General features: G+C 37.8%; 1 protein-coding gene across 1 annotated transcript in view; it reads left to right on the top strand.

Annotated features, from left to right (window-relative positions):
- TIAM2 (TIAM Rac1 associated GEF 2) overlaps positions 1 to 22,096 on the top strand; it is a 96,782-nt gene that overhangs the window by 14,097 nt on the left and 60,589 nt on the right. Inside the window, exons 4-9 of the mRNA XM_067465909.1 lie at positions 659 to 831; positions 3,826 to 4,050; positions 5,260 to 5,445; positions 7,052 to 7,198; positions 12,939 to 13,010; positions 18,691 to 18,855. Of these exons, the coding sequence (XP_067322010.1) occupies positions 659 to 831; positions 3,826 to 4,050; positions 5,260 to 5,445; positions 7,052 to 7,198; positions 12,939 to 13,010; positions 18,691 to 18,855 (968 nt within the window). The remainder of the gene's footprint in view (positions 1 to 658; positions 832 to 3,825; positions 4,051 to 5,259; positions 5,446 to 7,051; positions 7,199 to 12,938; positions 13,011 to 18,690; positions 18,856 to 22,096) is intronic.

Genomic DNA, 22,096 nt, shown 5'->3' with positions numbered 1-22,096 from the left:
ACTACTTATTAAGAATTGGAGAAATAAATTAGTAGAATAAAGGATCAAGATCTTCAATGACATTGGGGGCGGGGTGGACGGGGACAAAGAAGAGTTTTCTAGAAAATGGAGACTGCCTTTGGATATTTCAGAAAGAGGACAAAAATAGATTTTGAAATAGCTGAATGAGGGATTTGTTAGTGTAGCAATAAGGACAGATTTTTGTTAGATACTAGATCCATATGGTGTAGTGTTAGAAGTCATGGGTGATGGTTCATGCCTGGGAATGGTGGGACTAGGGAAATAATACTTGTATTTTAATGATTAAATTTCAAAGATTATATGTATGTATATGTATGTATGTATCTATATATCACAATAATATTTAATTAAAAAACAATATGCTGGTTTGGCATGCTGGTAGTTGCAATGACAGAGCATAAGAAGGTCAACATCATTACCACTCCTACTTTAAAGAGTCATTTGTACACATCTGTGAATCTTGATGGGACAAAAATAGCCTTGCTCACACTTGATGTAGCTTTTAATCTTAATGTGGAAAGTTGCTTTCAACTCTAAGTTCATGTGTTAATCTTGTGTTCTGGGAAGAGGTTGATTGAGAAGGTTGAAAGATATAAACCAGGACCCCATAACTCCCCGTTTTATTTCTTTTCTAAAGGATGCACCCTGCTGTTTTATGAGACTTACGGGAGAAGTTCCATGGAGCAGAACATCTCACCTAGATATGCTCTGTTTGCAGAAGACAGTATAGTTCAGTCTTGTCCTGAACACCCTAAAAAGGAGAATGTTTTTTGTCTCAGCAATTCTTTTGGAGATGTCTACTTATTCCAGGTATTTATGATGCCACTTTTAGTTTATGTTTAAGTCAAGTTTTGCCAAACTTGAGTTTAAATCACAAAAGCAAAATTTAACAATGCTCTTGGGAAGAATTTTAGATTCCATGGACTTGGTTTCTTTCATTCTGGATATTCCATAAAACTCAGATAAGTCCTTTCCTTTAAGAATCCAAGGCATCAGGCCATGCATAACATGGAAGCCCCAGCAGCAAGCTGGTAGCATACTGTTCAGCTTTCTGGGATATACAAAAGAAAGTTTCAATCTTATTAAAGAACATTTAATAAAGTGACTTTTAACTGTATTGATTAAACTAGTGCAAATTTTCATATACATACAGAAGTCATTTTAAATAATATTTGTGTTTTTAGATACCCATTTGATGTACTGAAATGGTGACTGTAACGTGGTGAAAAAAGCCCCCTTTGTGGGGCTTTTTTGACTGCATAATATGTAGTCTCTTTGAGGGTGCAGCTGCATGGATGGATTAAGCCTCACACACCCACACGGCTCCACCCTCAGCTCGAAGGGGAGAGACAGGCAGGTGGGTGAATTTGCCTCCTCTCCTGTCTCTCTCTTCTAAGCTATGGAGTCATGCTTTGTTGCAAGGCATGAATTCACTCCCCCACCTGCCTGCCCTCTTTCCCTTTTGGCACTGTGGGGCTTGGCTTAACTGAGAGCTGAATCAAGTCCCAAAATGCCAAAAGGGCAGTCACACCCTTAATTAACTCACTTGGTTGAGAGAACTAAGGATGCGACTTTTACATGGAAAAGAGCAAAATATTAATTTTGCCTTCCGCAAAAAGGGTGCGCGACTATTATGTGATTATATGGTATGCTGCTTATCAATTGTGGTAACATGTTCGACGCATGGATGAGGTCATCCTTCAGTTGTTTCAATTGTCTTCAAATACACAGTTACTTTTAAAATGAAATGAACAAACAAAGAATTAACTAGCTAAATCTGTCTGGATCGTATCAGCAAAGTAGCATTGGAAGGGAAGAATACCCCCTGGGCTTTGCTGGTGGAGCTTTTTGGCTGATGCTGCTTCTTCACTATGATGAATTAAGGATGTTTTACATGCATAGGCATTTTTCTGGTAGCTGAGTAGCTCCCTGAGCAGAAAATTCAGACTGACCATTTAATGACCTTGAGTGATCTTGTCATTCAGATGATTTAGATGAAACTCAGTTATCCTGGCATATGCATGGACATACAAAAATGGGTCAGAGAATGCCTGATCCTTCAGATATATTTCTGTAAAGAATGGAGGTGGATGGATTTGTCACAGATGCATTAGAAATCAGAATAACTCATGTTGGTTATGATCAGTTTAAGTTGCATTGGCGATGTTGGCCAATGCTGGCTCTGTTGTGACAGCTCCACTAGCTGCCAACATGTTTCTGAGCACAATTCAAAGTGCTGGTTTTGACCTACAAAGCCCTTATATGGCTCTGGTTCAGGTTATCTGAAGGACCACATCTCTTTCTGTTAACCTGGGAGACATCTAGAATCCAGTGGGGAGGGCCTTCTCTCAGTCCCATCACCCATTCAAGCACTCTTGATGGAAACACAGGAAATGGCCTTTTCGGAGGCTGCTCCCAGGCTGTGGCACTCTCTCCCAAGAGAAACCAGAATGACCCCATCCCTTTTGGCCATCCGCAATTAGGTCAAGATCCTCCTCTGCCAACAGGCTTTTGGGGAAGGGGAAAGGGAGGCTCTGGGGAGGGTGAGTGAGATGGGGGGGGGTATGGGTTTTACAGGCCATTTTAACGTATTTGCTGTATTTTAATTCTGTTTTTACATCACTGGTATTATTTAATGTTTTTTAAACTTTTGCATTGCTTTTTAAAAACTGTTTAGAGTGGATAGATGCTAGCTGCCTTGAGTCCCCATGGGGAGAAAGACAGAATATAAATAAAGATAATAATAACAATAACAATAATAATAATAATAATAATAATAATAATAGACTAAGACATTTTATAGATATGTTTTCAGAATGGAAAAAAGCAAGTTTTCAGTGCTCCATCTAATAAGAGTTTTGATTTTGGTTCATAGGGAACCAGCAATTACCCCGCCTGAGAATGGCACTGTATTTGTGTCTATTGACCATAGTTGTCCTTTTTTTTTTCCTGGAAGCTCACCAGGGACTAGCAGCCAATGGTTTGTTGGTCCAGGGACAACCACTTTGAGTAGCACACATTTTTCCTCTAATGAAAAGCTTTGGTTTGATATTATTGTAGTATGTCTGTTAGCTATAATAAATTCATATCCTAAAACTGTGTTATACTATGGAATAAATGATCTATGTGGTAGTGTGTTTGGAGGACAAGGAATTGTCTGCAGAAATCACAGAAGAACCAAACAAAATAGAAGTTACAATTGAAAGCAATAGCAAATCTGTGTCTATATAAACGAGGCCAGCTTTTTTGTAACCAAAAACTGCTTCAAAATAACTGCACCATTATCCTGTGCTGGAAAAGTGCAGGAATTGAGGAGGCCCTTAATTCATTGTGGGACTACACTTTAAACTGTATGATTCTTCACTGCTATTAGATTGGCAGTGAATGTGCCATCATTCTTTTGCTTCTTACTGTTGCTTTCAAATGTAACTTCCATTTCGTTTGGTTCTTCCGAATTAAACTAATGACAGGTTACATAATTGTATCCTTGCATCTAAATATCACATGACGAGTTTCATCTTTTATACAAAGTTCTTCCTCTTTAGATAAAGTCTTAAGCATTACTAGTAATTATAGTTGCCAGCTATTCAAGGCAACATTATTTTAGCAGAACCCTTTTATTATTTGAAGCTTGAGGCACAGAGTTGCATGCAAGCACCGTGAAGCTGTGGAGTGGGGAGGGCAAGAGGGACCCCACTTAAGCTGACCGCACGCAGTTATCCTTGTCTGATGTTGGTTTTGGAACAAGCAAGATTCTATTTTCACATTTTATTTATAATGTTGATTTTACCTCTTTTTTTAAAGGCTACAAGCCAGACTGACCTTGAAAACTGGGTTACCGCCATACATTCAGCTTCTGCTTCCCTCTTTGCAAAGAAACTTGGGAAAGAAGATACAGTTAGGTTGCTGAAAAATCAGACTAAAAGCCTTATCCAAAAGATTGACATGGACAGCAAGATGAAAAAGATGGCTGAACTGCAACTCTCGATTGTTAGTGATCCTAAAAACAGGAAAGCAATTGAGAACCAGGTATCCAAGAATGACATACTTTCCATATATGTATCCATGAAAAGCTTCTGTTCCCAAGAGTTTTAATTTTTTGAGACAGTAAATAAAAATCCTCATATATATCTGTTGCAAATGAGAAGATATTGTTTGAGAAAACCTATCATGAAAACTTATCATGAATTTAGGTAGAATCCTGAAAGAGAGAAACAGTTGAAAAAAGTAACTTCCTTCCAAACTGATGTCTCTGTCTGTAACTTCTTTCCAAATTGATGTCTCTGTCTGTATTAGCAACACATTTATTATTTTTTTTAAATCTTTGTGGAATATTTGTTCTAACTTTCCCAACCATTTTACACTTCTAAAATATCAGCACAATTAAAAATGACATTCAAAACTAGAACAAATGATTCTTAGCTAGACAAAATTGAGACACAATGAAGTTGTGATAGAACAAATAAATGTGCTCCTGATGGTGAGGCTCACTTCTAATGGGAAGAAATTCCCACTGTTGAGGGATTGTCACTGAAAAAACTCTGCCTTGTGTTTCCATCAATCTGTGTACATAGCAGGACATCTGGAGATGCCTGCAATTGACAGGTAAATTAATGTGGGAAGATCCATTTCGACAAATGTGTAATGCATTGATGTTGTTCTTTCATTTGTTAGTGCAATCATATTCAGGGTGGGATTTTTCTTCAAATAACAGCCTCAAAACAGCTTCTTTCAAGCAGAATAGAACTCTACTTTGCTACAGTGAGGTATTCATCACTCCCCTTACCTTCTTCCCATTTTGCCTAGAAGATTATGGGTCTAGAACACTGTGCTAAAGGCTGCACAAATTGAAATATTTCCAATAACAAAAGCAAGATTGTGTGCACTGTAATGATAACACCAACCCCCCCCTTCAAAATTCTAGACTGCAATCTCTCTATAGAGTTACGAGAATCACACCAGAATCTTTTAGATTGCTACTTTGTTTTTTGCCTATCTTTTATAAGTAGAGACTTGAGAAAAGAAACTTGAGACATATTTGACTTTTGTGGTACTTTCTAATACCCTTCAGTCAAAATCTCTTTTGATGTTATATCATTTTTTCTTGGAAATGATAACACTGTTCAATAGAAGGTTTTGAGAATAGAATGGACTGATCGACCAACTGTTCAGACTTACTTTCCCTATATCCTCCATTAATTTTTCTTTTTCTAATGTTTCTTTTGTATATGTAAACAGATCCAACAGTGGGAGCAGAATCTAGAGAAGTTCAACATGGATCTTTTTAGGATGCGTTGCTATCTTGCCAGTCTACAAGGCGGGGAGTTACCAAATCCAAAAAGTCTTTTGGCTGCTGCCAGTCGACCTTCAAAGATGGCACTAGGGAGACTTGGCATATTCTCAGTCTCATCCTTTCATGCACTGGTGAGCTGCAAGGGGGTTCATACAAGCATAATAATATAAAGGAACTGATTTTTGGGAAGATGTCAGACAATGTAATCCCTCACCCCATAGAAGACCTGATCATCTGCTAACATAATGTTTTAGAACTCCACAAATCTTTGAACTAAAATGTTGTGCTTTCCTGACTGAGGAAAACCCATTTTGAAACAACTGAGTACTTACAAAGTATTTTCATCCTGGAAAGACGTGAAAAATGTTTGTGGTGTTGCTATATTTGATTGCTTTTGCCTTGTATCCATGCCTTTGGAAGCTTTTATTGACCACAAATGTTGACTGGATGAAATGGGTGTGTGTGTTTACTATCATTCATGATCTGCATGTGGTTTTTAAATACTTTCTTTTATCTAATATAAGTGCTAACCGAATTGAAAAAAATTAACATTTGAAATGGAAGTTCCTTTTCAAAAAGAAAAAGAAAAGAAAAGAAACTTAAATATTTTAGTCTTACTTTTTCTTTTTGGTCTCAAAACGGGTGGCTTTTAGAAAGTTAAAACCAAACATATTTATTCAATGCCATGTGGGACTTTATAAAAACAGAAACAATCAATAAAATAAGAAACGTTTTCTTCTTTGCCCTGAATGCTAGTTGCAATATTCATGAGATATAATTTAACTTTATATAAAACACATTATTTTACCATACACTTTGAATTTGTATATTTATTTATTTAGTTGTAGTATATCTGTTCTACATTCCAGCCCACAAGGGCTCCCGAGGCAACATACAAATAAAAACCAGTTAAATTAATACTTGAGCTGATGAGAATCTTTGCAGTTTGGGACTTATTCTGCTCAAAATATATATCACTTCTGATTCTGCCAAATCACGCCATTCCTTTCCCTGCTGGATTCTTTACAAGAGCTTATGTGGTTTTGGAAAGGAGGCATTTCACATTGCTGCGATGGCATGTGCCTATGTTTGCACAGTTTCATGTGTACTTAATCATTTTAGACTGCAGTGCTGTGTCCACTTGCCTAATCTTAAATTTACACACTTCCCAGTAGACATTCATAGGATTGTTGCCTGATTTTTCTTTCTTGTTTGAAGGTTGAGTAACAGCCTGCCCTATTTCTTCAAACAGATAGCCACACTATAGATAGCCACACAGATTGCTTGTTTTGGAGAAGTAGTAGTTCGATCTTTGAGCAGAAATTGAGGAGCCATTTTTCTTGAATGGGTGGGGATTGAGGGACAACTTCAGAACCAAGAGCATCCACTAGGGTCCTGGATATGTTTCAGCACAGTTCAGCACATTGCTTTATCTTTTATTGTGAGCTGCCCTGGATCGCATATTGAGCTAAGAACTAGAATGTAAATTAAGGAAATTAAATTTTGGTTACCTTGTGTTCAGTGTAAAATATGGTTGCTGTTACCTTCATGATTAATATACTGCTGTTTTCCTAGTTTAGTATTCAGAGTCGCTTGTAAAGATTAAAACTGAGACAGATATAAAATGAGGACAATATGGCTAAATGTTGGTGACTCATCAAACCCTGCCATCTCTCTCTTATTCACCTTATCTTACTCTTCCCCACATACCCCTTTTCTACTCCCTTCTTCTCTCAGATCTGCTCCAGGGATGAAGCAGCTCTTAGGAAGCGTACTCTATCTTTGTCTCAGAGGGTAAGGAGCAAGAAGGGTCTGTTTTCCTCTCTTAAGGGATTGGACACTCTTGCAAGAAAAACAAAAGAGAAAAGACCATCCATTACACAGGTAGTCCTTAATTGATTTGTATAATTCATACTCATATAATCCGATGCATGTATTTAATAAAATTGGTATTTTATGAGTGATGTAAAGACTAAGTGGTGTAAATTGCCTAGAATGAGTGTTTAGTGCAAACAGAGGCTTGTTTCCTTACCCTATGCACTAGGAACAGAAAGAATTTTAAAAAAATGTTTGGGAAATGGTCAACATCCATATTTTTCAGTGTTGAGAAATGCTAAAGAGAAAATACTGAACTTATGAGAGTCTTTGCACTTTGGGACATTATTCTGTGCAAACTTCACATGTTGTCCTTTATGACAATAAAGAGCTGTAATTGGGAATTTGTTCTACATAGAATTTTCATGTGGTTGGTTTGCATAGAAAATAGGATTTTTTTTTTTTTTACCACGCTTGTACTCTGCTGTTCCCACACCAAAGGGGACTCAGGAAGGTCTTACAAAGGCAACAATGCCGCATATAGATATACATATAGATAAATAAACAAATGAAATTAAAAACACCCCAATTAAAACATAAAATTAGAACATCAATTAAAATCACATAATCCAGGTCACAATGCCAGTTTCTACATGGAAAATTATATTTTAATGCAGAAATATAAATGCTGTTCATATTTCATAGGAAATGCTTTTTTATGTATGAGACAACAAAGTGAAAATTTTGCATAGAACAAGATTTTGCACATCCAAAATTACAGCTTTTCTCCTTGCAGAAAGCATGTTTTCTGTACAGGAATTTTCCTCAAAAATTTCTGCACAGAAAATGCTGGTTTCTGCAAAGAAAGTGCTGGTCTTCACAAAACAATCACTTGGGACTTTTACATAGAGTAAGTCATAAATTGCATTTTAAAAGATGTGCTTTTGAATAATTTTTTTCTGGAATTACCATTTTCTACCTACATGATGAAGAATTACATCTGTGCTAAGCATGTTCAGCATGTGACATTGGCAGATATACATCACTACTCTTGTCCTGACATGTCACTATGATGGATTAATCTAATCTTGTCTAGTTTAGTACTGATAACATTTTGGGTGTATGTTGTTTCAAGACCATCTGTCAGCTAGTAAAAGGACTGTTTTTACCCAAAGATCCATCAAATTGCTAGTAATAGTGATATATACATTGACGATGTCAGGGATTGGGTCCCAGACATGGGGTGTACAATCATCTACTGTTCCAACGTCAGTACTTTGTAGTAGCAGCAATCTAGGGTGATAAAACTGGATAAACAGTTAATAGTTAGAGATTTCTTTAGTTTGTTTGGCTGAAATGACCCAGCTGAGCAAATAGCTTAGGCTCCTCATCATTAGCTTCCTTTACAGCCCCAAAGAACACAGTTTGTGAGTTTTTCAATTGTTGCTAGTTCTCTAAGCAAATCTAGATCATTTGGAAATACTTTCATGATCTATTTAGCAGTGCTTACATATCTCTAATTTAACAAATTATAAAGGGAAAATAGGAGAAATATGAAAAAACTGTAAACAATAGGAGGAAAACAAAACTTTATTATTGGAGTAGGGGGACTAGTGACGGATAGTTAGCTTCTTGTTACTACTTAAAATATAATAAAATGTGGAAAAATGAAGCACTATTTGATTTTACCCCTTTTATTATAAATATAAATAGAATCCTGAAGCTTTTCCAAGTGATAGCACACACAGAGAGGGATGCTTTCATCTCTCTCTCTCTCTCTCTGTGTGTGTGTTTTTCATAGCTTCAGGCCTTTTTATTGCATGGTCTAGCTTGTCCAGATCATTCTATAGTTTATATCAATTTGGAAATTGCACTTTGTGTGAAGATACTAATTTCAGTCAGAGTGCTGTAATAACATGTGATGGTTGGGCATGTTCACAATATGTTAAAGTGTAGTTCATATTCATATCACAATAGCCTTCTATGCTGATGCAACATGTTTAGTGGTGCTGATTAATCAGTTTGTATTTTATCATTAATTCAGGTAAATGTTTGTTTTGTGCTTCTTTAAAATGCTTATTCAGAAGCATGTAGTTAATTATATATCTCATAATTTCATAGCTCAAACTCATTTAAAAGGAATTGAAAGATGAAATACCTTCATTTCCACTTTCATAATAATATATGGGATTAAATAAAGACTTGTAAAAAATAAAAAAACAAATAAAAACATTACCCCCAACAACTTTGGCATATAAGGATACATTCAATGACTTTGTTGGGATATGTGAAACCATGAGTAATATATGTTTCATTCAATTGTATTTTATATTGTGTTTTATTTTATGTTCTGTTTTTAGGCACCTTGTGCCATGAGTAAGCCGCCCCGAGTTCCTCTGAGGAGATGGAGGCGGGATACAAGAATAAAGTTATTATTATTATTATTATTATTATTATTATTATTATTATTATTATAGTGGACCCATGGTTTTGCATAGTGAAAAAACATCTTCTGGTGGATGCATCCATAGAGTCATGCTGGAGGATCATGGAAATGTCTAGAAATGATAGCTTTATGTGGTCAACCTCTGGCAGAAGCATGCTGTAGAATTGTCTGGAGGCCCCAAAAATGCTTAGAGAGGACATCTTTTGTCTGACATGGGAAAATGAAATTGTAGATACTGGTCTTCTACATACAGCAGTCATACTGCAGTTCCAAATCATGTTATGTACTAAAATGCAGAATGCAAAAAATAAATATCAACCAATTTGTTTTACTGTAGCATGGGTTAAACCTAAAAGCCCCCTTAGCTACAAGCAACCTTCAGAAGTTTGTTTATGAGGTGTACATGGGATTTCGTTTTAGGAAATGTCTAAGAGACCTAACCCACTGCTCAGTGTTCTTTAAGGAATATTCCATCTCTGAATAACTTCATTGGCAGGTATAATATGTGGTTACTAAAGAATCTGCCTGTGTTGACTCTGTACTGAATAACTGACATCTTAAAGCATTCTAGAAATATTTAGCATGAAAACATATACAAAGTTAGTGCCTGAGCTGTCCCTAGAAGCTCAGATAACTAAACTGAGGCTGTCATACTTTGGACATGTCATGAAAAAATGTGATTCATTAGAACAGATAATACTGTTTGGTAAGGTCGAAAACAGTAAGAAAGAGGATGACAACATTCCAGGTTGATAAACTCAATCAGGAAGGTCACAACCCAGAATTTGCAAGACCTGAGCAGAGCTGTTGATAAACAGGGTGACTTAGAAGCCTCTCGTTCATAAGGGACCAAATAAACAAAGTATGGTGTAAAGGGCCAGTTTTTGACCTATTAGTTATTTAACTGCTGCAACCAGAAGAAAAGGAGAAGTTAAATCCACCTGATGGGTATAGTCAAAGCTAGATGTCGATCCTGAGACTATCCCTAGACCATCCTTGGACCAGCATAAATCTCTGAGGGTAATCCAAATTATCATGGTTTCTTGCGCCATCCTGGGGATGCTCCCACCCAAACCACAGAGTTTTCAGTGTGAGAAACCCCCATTCTACCCCCAAGGGGAGTCCCCTCCCCAGCAATCCAAGCTACAGAATCCAGAAAAGCTGTTCCAGAGGCCCACCAGTAACTCACAAAGGGGGTGCCATGGAGTTTACTGGATCTGTTTTAAACATGTTAATATGCCAGTGTCAAATTATTTAAATAACACTGCCAAATGCCAATTTTCACAATCCAACAGAGACAGTATTGGGTAGGCGAACCCCCCCCCCCCCCCCCCGCTTCCCAGAGTAAAATCCTTGAGGAGGAAAAACTCCTCCCCGGCCCTGACGTAACAAGTCTTAAACTATAACTGACCTCAGGGTGGGTCATGCTGAAATACAGAGTGCTGCTGCCCCTCATCACAATGACAGAGGAAAGAGGCTTCAAGGAAGTCTCTTCCCCATTGACACAAACTGTCTCTTTCATGTGGGGACCCAAATCCCACCCTCACCTCAGACATCACCTTTCAGGCTTTAGGTGGGGCTAAGTTGAAGTCAACTTGACAGTGTTTAACAGTAGAAGCAGCAACAACAACAACAAGTTAAACCTGAGAACTTTTCCCCCGTGGATCTGATCAGTCCATTCTCAGAGCAGGTTCAGGAAAGAGGTGTAGACAGGTTTACAGGTGTGAGTTATACAATATGTGAGTTGTCAAGTCAAATCTGACAAGTTTTGTCCTAGGGTTCTGATACAAACATGGGTAGGATTACTCCATTCTCATTCAAAATAAGTGGCCTCTTTATGCATCTTTAGCAGCTTGCACACTTGAGAATATGGATAGCAACGTAGCCTGTGGCTCTTTTGGATGATAAAAAGCAGTTAACAAAAGCATGAGAAAGTCACAAGTATGGGGAATCAGTTAGGGCAACAAACCCATCTTCGTATCTTAAGATATTTAGTGAGATACTGAACAATCAGAGAATGAAACAGTTTGTATTATCATTTCTAAGTAGTCTTTCACATGTTTCCTTATCAAAATACCAGCCATTTAGAAACATGAGAAACATTATAGTGGTTGTGCAGCACTGTATGACCAATTATTTCAAAGAGAGGGGATTAAATAAGTATGCTGAGTGCTAATTTGCCACTCAAATGTACTTAGAGGGTTTGTTTCCCAGATTACTGACAATCATTGGTGAAGCAGATGACTGTGAGTGAGAAGTTAATTCTGCAGCTTACTCCAAATCCTTTAGTATTTTAAACCTTGGAAATCATATGTGTTTTCCAGCTGTCGAACACAAGTTGCATCAAAAAGCCATTGGTACTGAAGTTTTGTGTCTTGCTTAACGGAGAAGACTCCAAAGTCATTATTTGCTGTTATTAACTCTGCTACCAGAGTTGCATTTTTCAAAGAAAAACTCTGACTATAAGAGAAGAAACATTGAGAATGAATGTAGGTCTCATGCCGTGCAACTGATCTTGGTATTTAGTGGTTCTCTGTAAACTAATGAGCAAATAATTGTGGTAGCAATATGAATAAAGGTAAAAATATCGTATCTCTATTGTAAGTGTGTCTTTAGAACATGACAGCTTGATTCATTTGGACTGTGCTTGTGGGTGCCCACTCCAGTCCTTTTGCTGCCTTGATTGTGGGCAATTCCCCTGCTAAACTTCTTCTGAAATCAGTTCATCCTTCGTTGCTTATGCCTGGTACAAAAAGAGCACTTAGCATTGTCTTAATCCTTAGGAAGAATCAGAGGAATCAGAGCTAATGTACCAATGGGGCACAGTTCCTTCCCCCTTTTCTCAGGGGAAGGTTAACGGTGACCCTGGCAAAGGGAAAAAATAAGGCACTCAGAAATGTTTACCAAAAGGACCTTAAAACGTTTTAATAGAGGAAGTATCAATTACAAGAGCATTGTGCCTAGGCAGCCAGTCAGGAAGGAAACTATAGTGCTGTCTTACTTGGTTATCACAGTTCCGCCCCCTTCTCCAGTTCAGGTCTGGTGTGCACACATAGCTCTTTAATTTCAATACAGTTCTCTGATGGCATTGTGCAGTCTGGATATCGCACAATCACCTGGGGTGACTTTTAAGGATTTGGGGAATCCAAGATGTTGAATATCACAGCAAGATCACCAATGCAAGAAAGTAACTTTCTGTCTTCCTTGTATAGACACTCAGGATGTTTGCATGCACATTAGATGTAAATAGTTATTGTGCAGTAGAGTGGCTTCTCATAATTGTTTATCCTCCTCTCTTGCAGATAGAACAGTGAGTCTTTCAAATGTTTTGTTCATATTGATCTATGTGTTTCTTTGAATTAGATTTTTGACTCAGCTGGCGTGCATGGATTTAGTGGAACACAGCTACCCCAGATTTCCAGTAATTCTACTGAGGTAAGATAGTCTAACTTTTTGAACTTCACTGATGTATTTGTTCAACATTGTATTAAAAAAGACAACAGGGGAATCTTATTTGTTTTTTTTTTCCTTTAGAAGTCTTTGAAAATGCCTCCAAGAGTAGTTTTTTTTTAATTCCTTGCACCTGTGCGTTATTGTCACAGTGGCTTGGTTCATGGATGTTGTTGAAATGTTATTGTTTTTCAGTTAATACAGTGGGTTTAAGCTACATCTTGTGAACTGATAGCTCAAATGCAGCGTGACTTTGTGGTAACAACTTTCAAACAACTAATCTTTAGGTTACACTGAATTGATTTCTAATGAACTATTGGGTGCTTTGCAGAGTATTGTTGGATGCAATTGAGAGTACAACACCTGTTTTGCTGTCCATCATAAGAGCTATAGTGCAAATGGTCTTGTCCACTGACAGAAACTAAGAAAAACCTAAGTGTTATGCTGAACCAGAACAAAAGACTTAGGTAGTCCAACATTATGTTCATACTGTACCTGAAAGATTGCTTGAGGAGAGTCCTTAAGCAGAAAATGAATGCAACTGCACCTTCCAGCTCTTATTTCCCAGACCCTGATATTCAGAGGCATGTTTTCTCACTCTTGTTTTCTGAAGTGGTGCTAGAAATACCTCATTTCCCTGGAAAAGAGAGCTTACTTATATAAATTCCCCTTGGTTCACATCAGCATCAGGGCAGATTTTTTTTCGTGTCAGAAGCAACTTGAGAAAATGCAATTCTGGTGTGAGAGAATTGGCAGTGTGCAAGAACGTTGCCCAGGGGACACCCAGATATTTTACCAGCCTGTGGGTGGCTTTTCTCATATCCCCACATGGGAAGCTGGAGCTGAAAGACAGGAGCTCACCCCCTCTTGTGGATTCGAACCTCCGACTTTCAGGCCAGCAGTTCAGCTGGCATAAGGGTTTAACCTTTATTTTATTGCCTCTTCCTCCTGCTATTCAAAAAAAGTGGTTGTAGACTCTCCATGTCTTCAGAGTAGAAAAGTGGTTGTAGACTCTCCATGTCTTCAGAGTAGAAAAGCTATATCGCTTGATGCACAGGTGTTGGTGGTGGCTGGGAGAGCCTTCGCACGATTAAAACTCGTGCGCCAACTGCAACCATACCTTGTGAAGTCTGACTTGACCATGGTGGTTCATGCCTTAGTTACCTTTAGACTGGACTACTGCAATGTACTCTACATGGGGCTACCCTTGAAGACAGCCTGGAAATTACTACTCGTCCAACGCTCGGCAGCCAGATTAATAACTGCGGCAACTTACAGGGAGCAGTCAACCCCCTGTTTAAGGAGCTTCATTGGCTGCCGTTCATCTTCCAGTCCCAATCCAAGGTACAGGTTCTTACCTATAAAGCCCTAAACGGTTTGGCACCCACCTACCTTCATGACCATATCTCTCTCCATGAATCAGCCTGAGCTCTTTGATCTTTTGTCCCTCCTTTTGTCCCTGCCAGTTTCTCAGGCTTGCCTTGTGGGTACAAGGGAGAGAGCCTTTTTCTCTGTGGCTCCCCAACTCATTGCCCGCAGAGATTAGGAAAGCCCCTACCTTAGAAACCTTTAAAAAGAACCTCAAGACCTGGCTTTGCTCCCCTCAACGTTTTTGTCCTAGGAGTACCCCCCCCCCCCCGTATGAAGGCATGTCTATTACCCTGTTTCGCTATGAATTCTCCCTTGCAAATAATCTGCTCCTTTTATCTCACCATTTTATTGTACATGCGGCCCACTCACTGTCATTACGTTTGTTTGCTGCTTTTTTATGTTTATTGCTTATTGTATTCATACGTTTTGTATTTTACTGTGATATTGTTTGTGTTTCGGTTGTTATTTTACTGTATTTTATTTCATTGTATTTGTTCCTTGGGCTTGGCCTCATGTGAGCCGCCCTGAATCCCTGTTGGGGGAGATGGTGGCGGGGTATAAATAAAGTTTATTATTATATATTATTAAATAGAATTATTCTGTTGACTGGTATTTATACATGAAGATGTGCATTGTTGTATATGGGAGGAGTAGGAATGAGTTTGAAATGATATGATTGTAAAGTATTATCTCAGATTTGAACAAACATTTGCTTACCTTCGAAATGTTGATGAACTTTACTACCTTTGTGCATTTCCTCCCTTGGTGTAGGAGCATTTATCCTGTGCTCTTAGATATTTATCTGGGCATTTCATTCTGTGTGCCCAGTGGTTTTCAGAATAGATGGAAAGAATCTATAACTTTTTTTAATGAGCCTGAATTTGGAGGCCAAATTATTCCTCCTGTGGAACATGCTTTGCTGTATGAGCTCCAGTTCCTGTGTCTGCTAAATGAATAAGGCTGGGAATTCTGTTTATGTTAGGGTTGCCAAATTTTAAAACGGCAATAAGGAACAGTCAAAATTCATGACATGTGACATTGACAGCAAGTAACCATTAATAAGTTTTTATTCTACTCAAGTACCAATGAAAATACTGATTTCAGTTAGCTTAATCATATATTTTTCTATAAAAGTAATGTGTTGCCCACATTCATAAATTACATGAGACACACTTTTTAGTCTTCATGAAAATCCATACTTGATTTTTTGTTTGGCGTACACCAAGAGTCCCGAGGCTTTCCTCAAATTGCCCACATCCCCAAATATTGCATTTTTGGCATCCCATTCCGTCTATTTAAAGTGGCTCACATTCCAGCCCTCAAATAAGGGTTTATCCCTTACAATAAGGGGCTCTTGCCAGTCCTATAAGAGACAAGGTTTTGACCATCAAGTAAGGGCATCTCATATCATAATGGACGCCTGGCAACCCAAGTCTGTGTTCATTTGAAAAGGTCCATCTGCAGTTTTGCTGTGGTTTCTCTAAATTGCTTAATGCTTCATCCAGCAACTCAAAAAATGATTCATCGTAGCTCACAAAACCACTGGTACTGGAGACAAGCCAATTTTATTCAAGAAGTTTGAAGAAAAACAAAACTAAACATTACAAGAAACATCCTGATGAGTTTACTGAAGCACAGCCACATTGAATGTCCCATGTATGTCTTCTAAAGTGGTGTTTTATATCAAAATAGTCACAAACAAAGGCGAAAAAAATCATGAAATAACTTTACTGCTCTTCAAGCAACGCTGTGGCATAGCACAGTACATTTAACAGTCTTGGCATAAATTTCTGGAAAACTGAATATGTTGTCAGAACTCTGTGTGGCAACGAATGAATCAAGTATTGTGGGATTATTCACTGGGCAGACATAGCTGAGGAAAAAACACAACCCCTTAAATATGAAGATGGAAAAATGTAGATATATGAGTAGCAACGTCTCTTCAGCACAACCAACACCTTTTATTATTATGTGGGGTTTTGTGTATGTGTGTGTGTTTCCATCAACACTTTTCAAGAAAATAGTTTTATTTACTGTATCATAGCATAAAAACAGTTAGTGAAGATTTGTTGCTATGTGAGTCAGTGACAGCTAGTGTCTTCCATGTTAGTGGTATGATGAATCCACACTGGGTTTATTCCAGACTTTAAAGCAACTGGGCTCAGTACCTTGGATTGTGCTTTTAAAGTCTGGAATTAGATCCAGTATGAATCCACTGCCATCCTGATTTGATAAACATTGGCCACCACTGATATGAATGCTACATAAGGCAAATGTGTTAGACCAGGACATCTACGAGGGGTATTTTTTAAGTAAGGTCCGTTTTGTTGTAGACACTAGTAGTTCGCGCGCATACCACAACGAGCGCGTGCCTCGGGAACAACTGTGCTCAGTTTCCACTCTGTAGCTAACCTGTACGGTTCTGTTCTGTGCTCTAAAAATGTTTAAGACTATCAACTCACGCGCCGCATGTGAGGTTCGCTCAGTGCTACGGTTTTTGTCAGCAAGGAACCTGCCTGCTGCAGAAATCCATCGACAGATTTATGAAGTGTACGGTGATACTGTTATGAGTGAAAGCAGAGTGCGTAAGTGGGTACGACAATTCAAAGATGGCCGTGACAACGTCCATGATGAAGACCGCTCAGGTTCCTTGCTAACAAAAACGGTATCACATGCGGCAGGTGAGTTGATAGTCTTAAACATTTTTAAAGCACAGAACAGAACCGTACAGGTTAGCTACAGAGCGGAAACTGAGCACAGTTGTTCCCGAGGCATGCCGGTACATGACGCATGCGCTCGTTGTGGTATGCGCATGAACTACTAGTGTCTACAACAAAATGGACCTTACTTAAAAAATACCCCTCGTATTATGTTGCACTCAAACATTGATTCTGGCTGTTCTGAAAAAAGTAAAATTAGTATACAGAATGAAGGACAGATATCTTCAAAATGTGCACCAGTGTCTTCCTCAGCCTGGTATTATCCAAGTGAGTTGGCCATGCTGACTGGGAATTGTGAGCAGTTATAGTTCTACATATCTCAAGAGCAATCACTTGGGGAAGGCTGATATTGTGAAGGCGTTCTTAATGCCGATGGTTTCGTTACAACTTAGAAGCAACTTAGAATTTAAGGAATAGGCATCCGCCTCCTCTTGTCATGCTCAGAATGGATGCCAGTCTTCATAGTTAATTTAATAAATTGCACAAGGGATTGACTTGGATTCAAAGAGGTGCTGGGATTTGTTTGTGTGGATGGGTTTTCTTCCTTTTAATTTTATAGATGTATTTTCTTCTTCTTTTTCACTGTGGCTTATCCTATTCTATAGAAGAGCAAACTACAGACAGCCTATTACAATGCAGTCTGAGCCCTGCCACATACACAATGGAGGACCTTCATATAGCAACACCAGATGCACTCCAAGTGGCCAGCTTCTGGTCAAATAGCATTTAATATAATGCCAAGCTTTTTAAACTTTTGTGTTTTTTAAAATATATATGTTACAATTGTACTTTTGGTTTGTTCCTGATACGATAAATAAATCCTGTTCTATAAAATATTAATAGTATTGTTTTGGTTGTCAGAGCCTAAATGGAGCAATGGGGTAATTTTGACAAAAGCAGTTATTTTAAAATTACGGTAATTTTTAAAAGTTTGAAAAATCTGTATAGCCTTATTGTTCAGTGTTATATTTCTGTGTAGGAATGGTATTAGTTAATACTGCCCTCTGCTGATGAAATTTCCGACTGAAATTTCACCAACCCATTGAATTAATTCAAAATGAAATAGATCTCGTTTATAGCTTTCTCATATTTTGAAAAATGCCAAATAATAAATAACAAAACTCAGACTGATTTTAGTAGGTTTTCTTAACAGTCACAGGAAATCAAAGCTCATTTAATGATTCACAGCAACCTCTCTGTATAAGACTTCTGATTCCCAATTGCTACACAGTTAAGAAGCAACAGAATGCCCCCCTTTCCCAGATGATACTGTTGAAATAAAGATAACTTGCTGTAAGAGCAGTTGATTTTAGTGTTGAATGAATGTAATTTTCTTTTTAGTCTTGGTACTCAGGTCAATTTTTTTGTGAGTAGAGCTCTTTATTCCTAAGCGTATGCGTTTTGCACTTGGCATTAATTTTGGAAGGGCAAAGTATATCCTGCAAGTCTGAGATCCATGTTTTTAGTGAATGTGCATCTTGTTTTGTAAAGAAAGCTTCTCAGTTACAATTAATAGATGATATTATTATTGTATTAAAGTGTGTTTCTATGTGTGTATGTTTTCTTCTCAACAGAAAGTTGATGAATTTCTAAATGTATACTGCTCTGCTCCGGAAGGTACTACAAAAGAAAATATCTGGGACATCCAATCACTTGTTCGCTTTCCTGATGGCCAAGTGTTACTGCTAACTCTCAAGTCAGAACACAGAGTAGAGGATGTTTTGACAACCGCATGCAAGGTACACTACTCAGCATCTTCCACAGTTATTTAAATCACACCACTAAAGGCCTTCTGGTTATCTTTGCAAGTGGTAAGAGTGTAGACAAGGTTAAAGAGAATTTATGTTTCATTTCCCTGGAACAACATATTATATATTGGACCTCTTCCCACCTGCTCTAAAATTGTAAATTGTCTGTTTTACAGCATAATATCATGACATACATGAGAAGATGTGGCTCATTAGAAGGGGACAGTATTGCCTAGGAAGGTAGAAGGTAGTAGGAAGGGAAGAGGTTAGTATTACAGGAAATCGCAGCCCATAAATTTGCAGGACCTGAATTGTTGAGGATAGAATGACTTGGAGGTTTCCCATTAATGGGTTTGCCATTGGTAGACGTCAATGATGACAATTAGCAACAACACATGGATTATAGTAGAATGTGAAATAAACTAAATATGGTAAGTTTTTTATCATCTATCCATCCTTCCATCACTTTTAAAATCCTACCTTTCTCCTGGGATGGATCTCAAAATAGCTTTAAAAAAGGACAAAATATTATAAAATACATACTTATACAAAATTAAGGCTAAAATACTATTAAAAAACAATAGACTTAAAAACCAATTAAAATCTTCCTTTCAAACTGATTAAAAACAGGACAACATCATAAAACTCTCTTTGTTCTTGAAACCAGACTTGCTAGAAAAGAAAGGTCCTAACCTGCCATTGAAAGCAAAACAAAGAAAGAGCCATTGAAACTCCCCTGGTCTCAAAAATGCAGGTATGGACAAAGAGAAAGCCTTCACAATAACCTTATTAATGAAGACTGTAAAATGGAGAGCAATGCCTCCCCTGCAGATCTCAAAATTCAGGTTCAAGTGGGAAGATATGATCCTTTCAATAGCCTGGACCTGAGTGGTACAGGGCTTTATAGTTCAAATCCATCACTTCAAATTGTGTCCAGTAGTAGACGGGTGGCCAGTAGAGCTGTTGAAAAAAGGAGCTGTGCGTTCACTGGGCACAACACCCATTGGCAATCTGACTGAAGCTCTTTGGATCAGTTGAAGTTTACAAACACTCTTCAAAGGCAGACCCACATACATTTCAGTAATCCAGTTGTGATGTAACTAAAGTACATATTGTCGTGGCCACTTCAGATATGACAAGGAATGGACACAGCTGGTGCAAGATTAATTCTCCAAATGTACTAACTGCAGAAACTAGAGCATCCAGAGTCAGGATTGAATCCAGCAATACACCCAAAATGTGGGCCTATCGTTTCATTGGTGTGCAATCCCATCCAATACAGTCTAAATCCCTGTTGCCTTCAGAACATTCAAAAAGTACAGTAAAAAAAAAGTACAGTAACAACTAATTTAGAATTGTGACCCTTGATTTCTCTTAAAACACAAAGCGTATCACAATCATTCACATGTAAGGTTGGGCTGCATAAGAAGTAGTGCCACCTTGGTCTGTCTTCTTGGTAAAATGTGGAAATGCAATCATGAACCATAATGACTGAGACACAAATAGCCCAAGTGTTCAGGTACAGTTGGTAGCCAAAAATAACTAAACCAAAAATAACCAAAAAGTTTGTATATTGCTTTCAATGCTGAATTGAAAAGGACTCTGAAAGAAAGAGCTCTAAAGAAGCAGAACTGGCTGAACTTAATAGCATGCCTAGCACTGTTCTTCTTTTGTAGAGATCAGATGAAACTCACAGCATTCCACTCCATTGGCTATGTTGGTTAAGACTCATGGAAATGTAAGGCCAATGACAACTAGAAGGCTCCAAGTTCCCCCTCTTGTCTTCTGGGATGGAGGGGGGAGGACGATACAATACTACAGATTGTGTGCGAAGGAAGAGAAACATGTCTCTGGGGCTCTTATGTTTCCTTAGTCCTGATCTTATGGATCATATTAAGGTTGTTCACATGTCATATTCAACTTAGTGCTGTACACAGATAGTTGATCAGTAGACAGCAAATGGGAAAGAGAAGCCCCCAGTTGCTTTTCGGACAGACTTTTACAGTATTACCAGTGCCAGCTTTCTTATTAATTTACAGCAGATATCCACAAAAAGCTGTTGATAATTGTATAGTAATTAGATATGGTATTTATGCAATGAAATTACATCTATTCAATAAAACAAAGATAATTTTTGTTAGTAAACGCATTCAGATGTAAGTTAGGGAACACATAATGGAAGTAGTCTTCCCTAATTTCCCAATTTTACAAGTGGTATTTACAATGTTGCAAAGTATAAAAATAGTAAATAATAATAATGTACCTCTGCTACTTTAATAGTTTAATTACACCCAAGCATTTAACATCCTTAGTGTAGTAAAAAAAAAAGTCAGGGAAAAGCTTAATTTTTAATCTTAATGAAGATGTTAAGAGCCTGGCGCATTGATTTGTGTGTTGGGCAGGAACACTGTGAGTTCAAGGTTCAGATGCCCAGTTAGCCATCCACTGGCTGCCTTTGGGCAGAACATACCCTTTCAGCATCAAAGGAATGCAATGGTAGACTCCTTTTGAATAAATCTTTCCAAAAAAGGTATGATGGAATAACCAGAAATCAGAGCCAATTTGAAGGTATGCAATAACCACAAATTTGCAATGTTATCTACTAAAAAGGAATGAAAGAGCATGCTGTAGTCAGCACTATATGGGTGACCACTAGATGGTATCAGAGACTTGAAATGTCGATGGAAGGTGCCAAGGAGAATATTTTTGCTTGGACAGATGTTATCCATGGCTGTGTAATGTTTCATGGAGACAGATTACTTAACACATTGTGGTAAAATATTAAGTTATAAACATCATTCTATTTTTTCTTCTTCTGTGTATTTCTCTTCATTGATTTGAGGTTATTTTGATTTCTTTTTTCAATTAAAACTTTTTTCTGTTTTATCTTCCTTTCTATTCTGAACATTTTAAATATTTTTCATAAGCAGTCTCTTAATGCTGACTCCTTTCTGCTACATCTTTCCTGGTTCTTTTTTCTTACATTTCCATACTTCACTGGTGAGTGTTGGGCATCTTCATTCTTTAGTACACTGTGGTGCTTGAATGTCTGTGTTTGTTGTATATATTTATATTTGGTTCAAGGGTGGTTGGGCAAAGAAAAAGGAGCAAAAGCTGCCTCTATGTATTTAAACCATCCTGTAACAGGTGCAGTTGGCAGACTTTACCAATATTTGCTAACATATATATATAGACATCTCTAAAATTATTTTGATTAGGTTCAACATAACAT

This window comes from Anolis sagrei, chromosome 1, assembly GCF_037176765.1.
Source record: "Anolis sagrei isolate rAnoSag1 chromosome 1, rAnoSag1.mat, whole genome shotgun sequence".
Classification (NCBI taxonomy): Eukaryota; Metazoa; Chordata; class Lepidosauria; order Squamata; family Dactyloidae; genus Anolis; species Anolis sagrei.
This window is presented reverse-complemented; position numbering and strand designations above follow the sequence as displayed.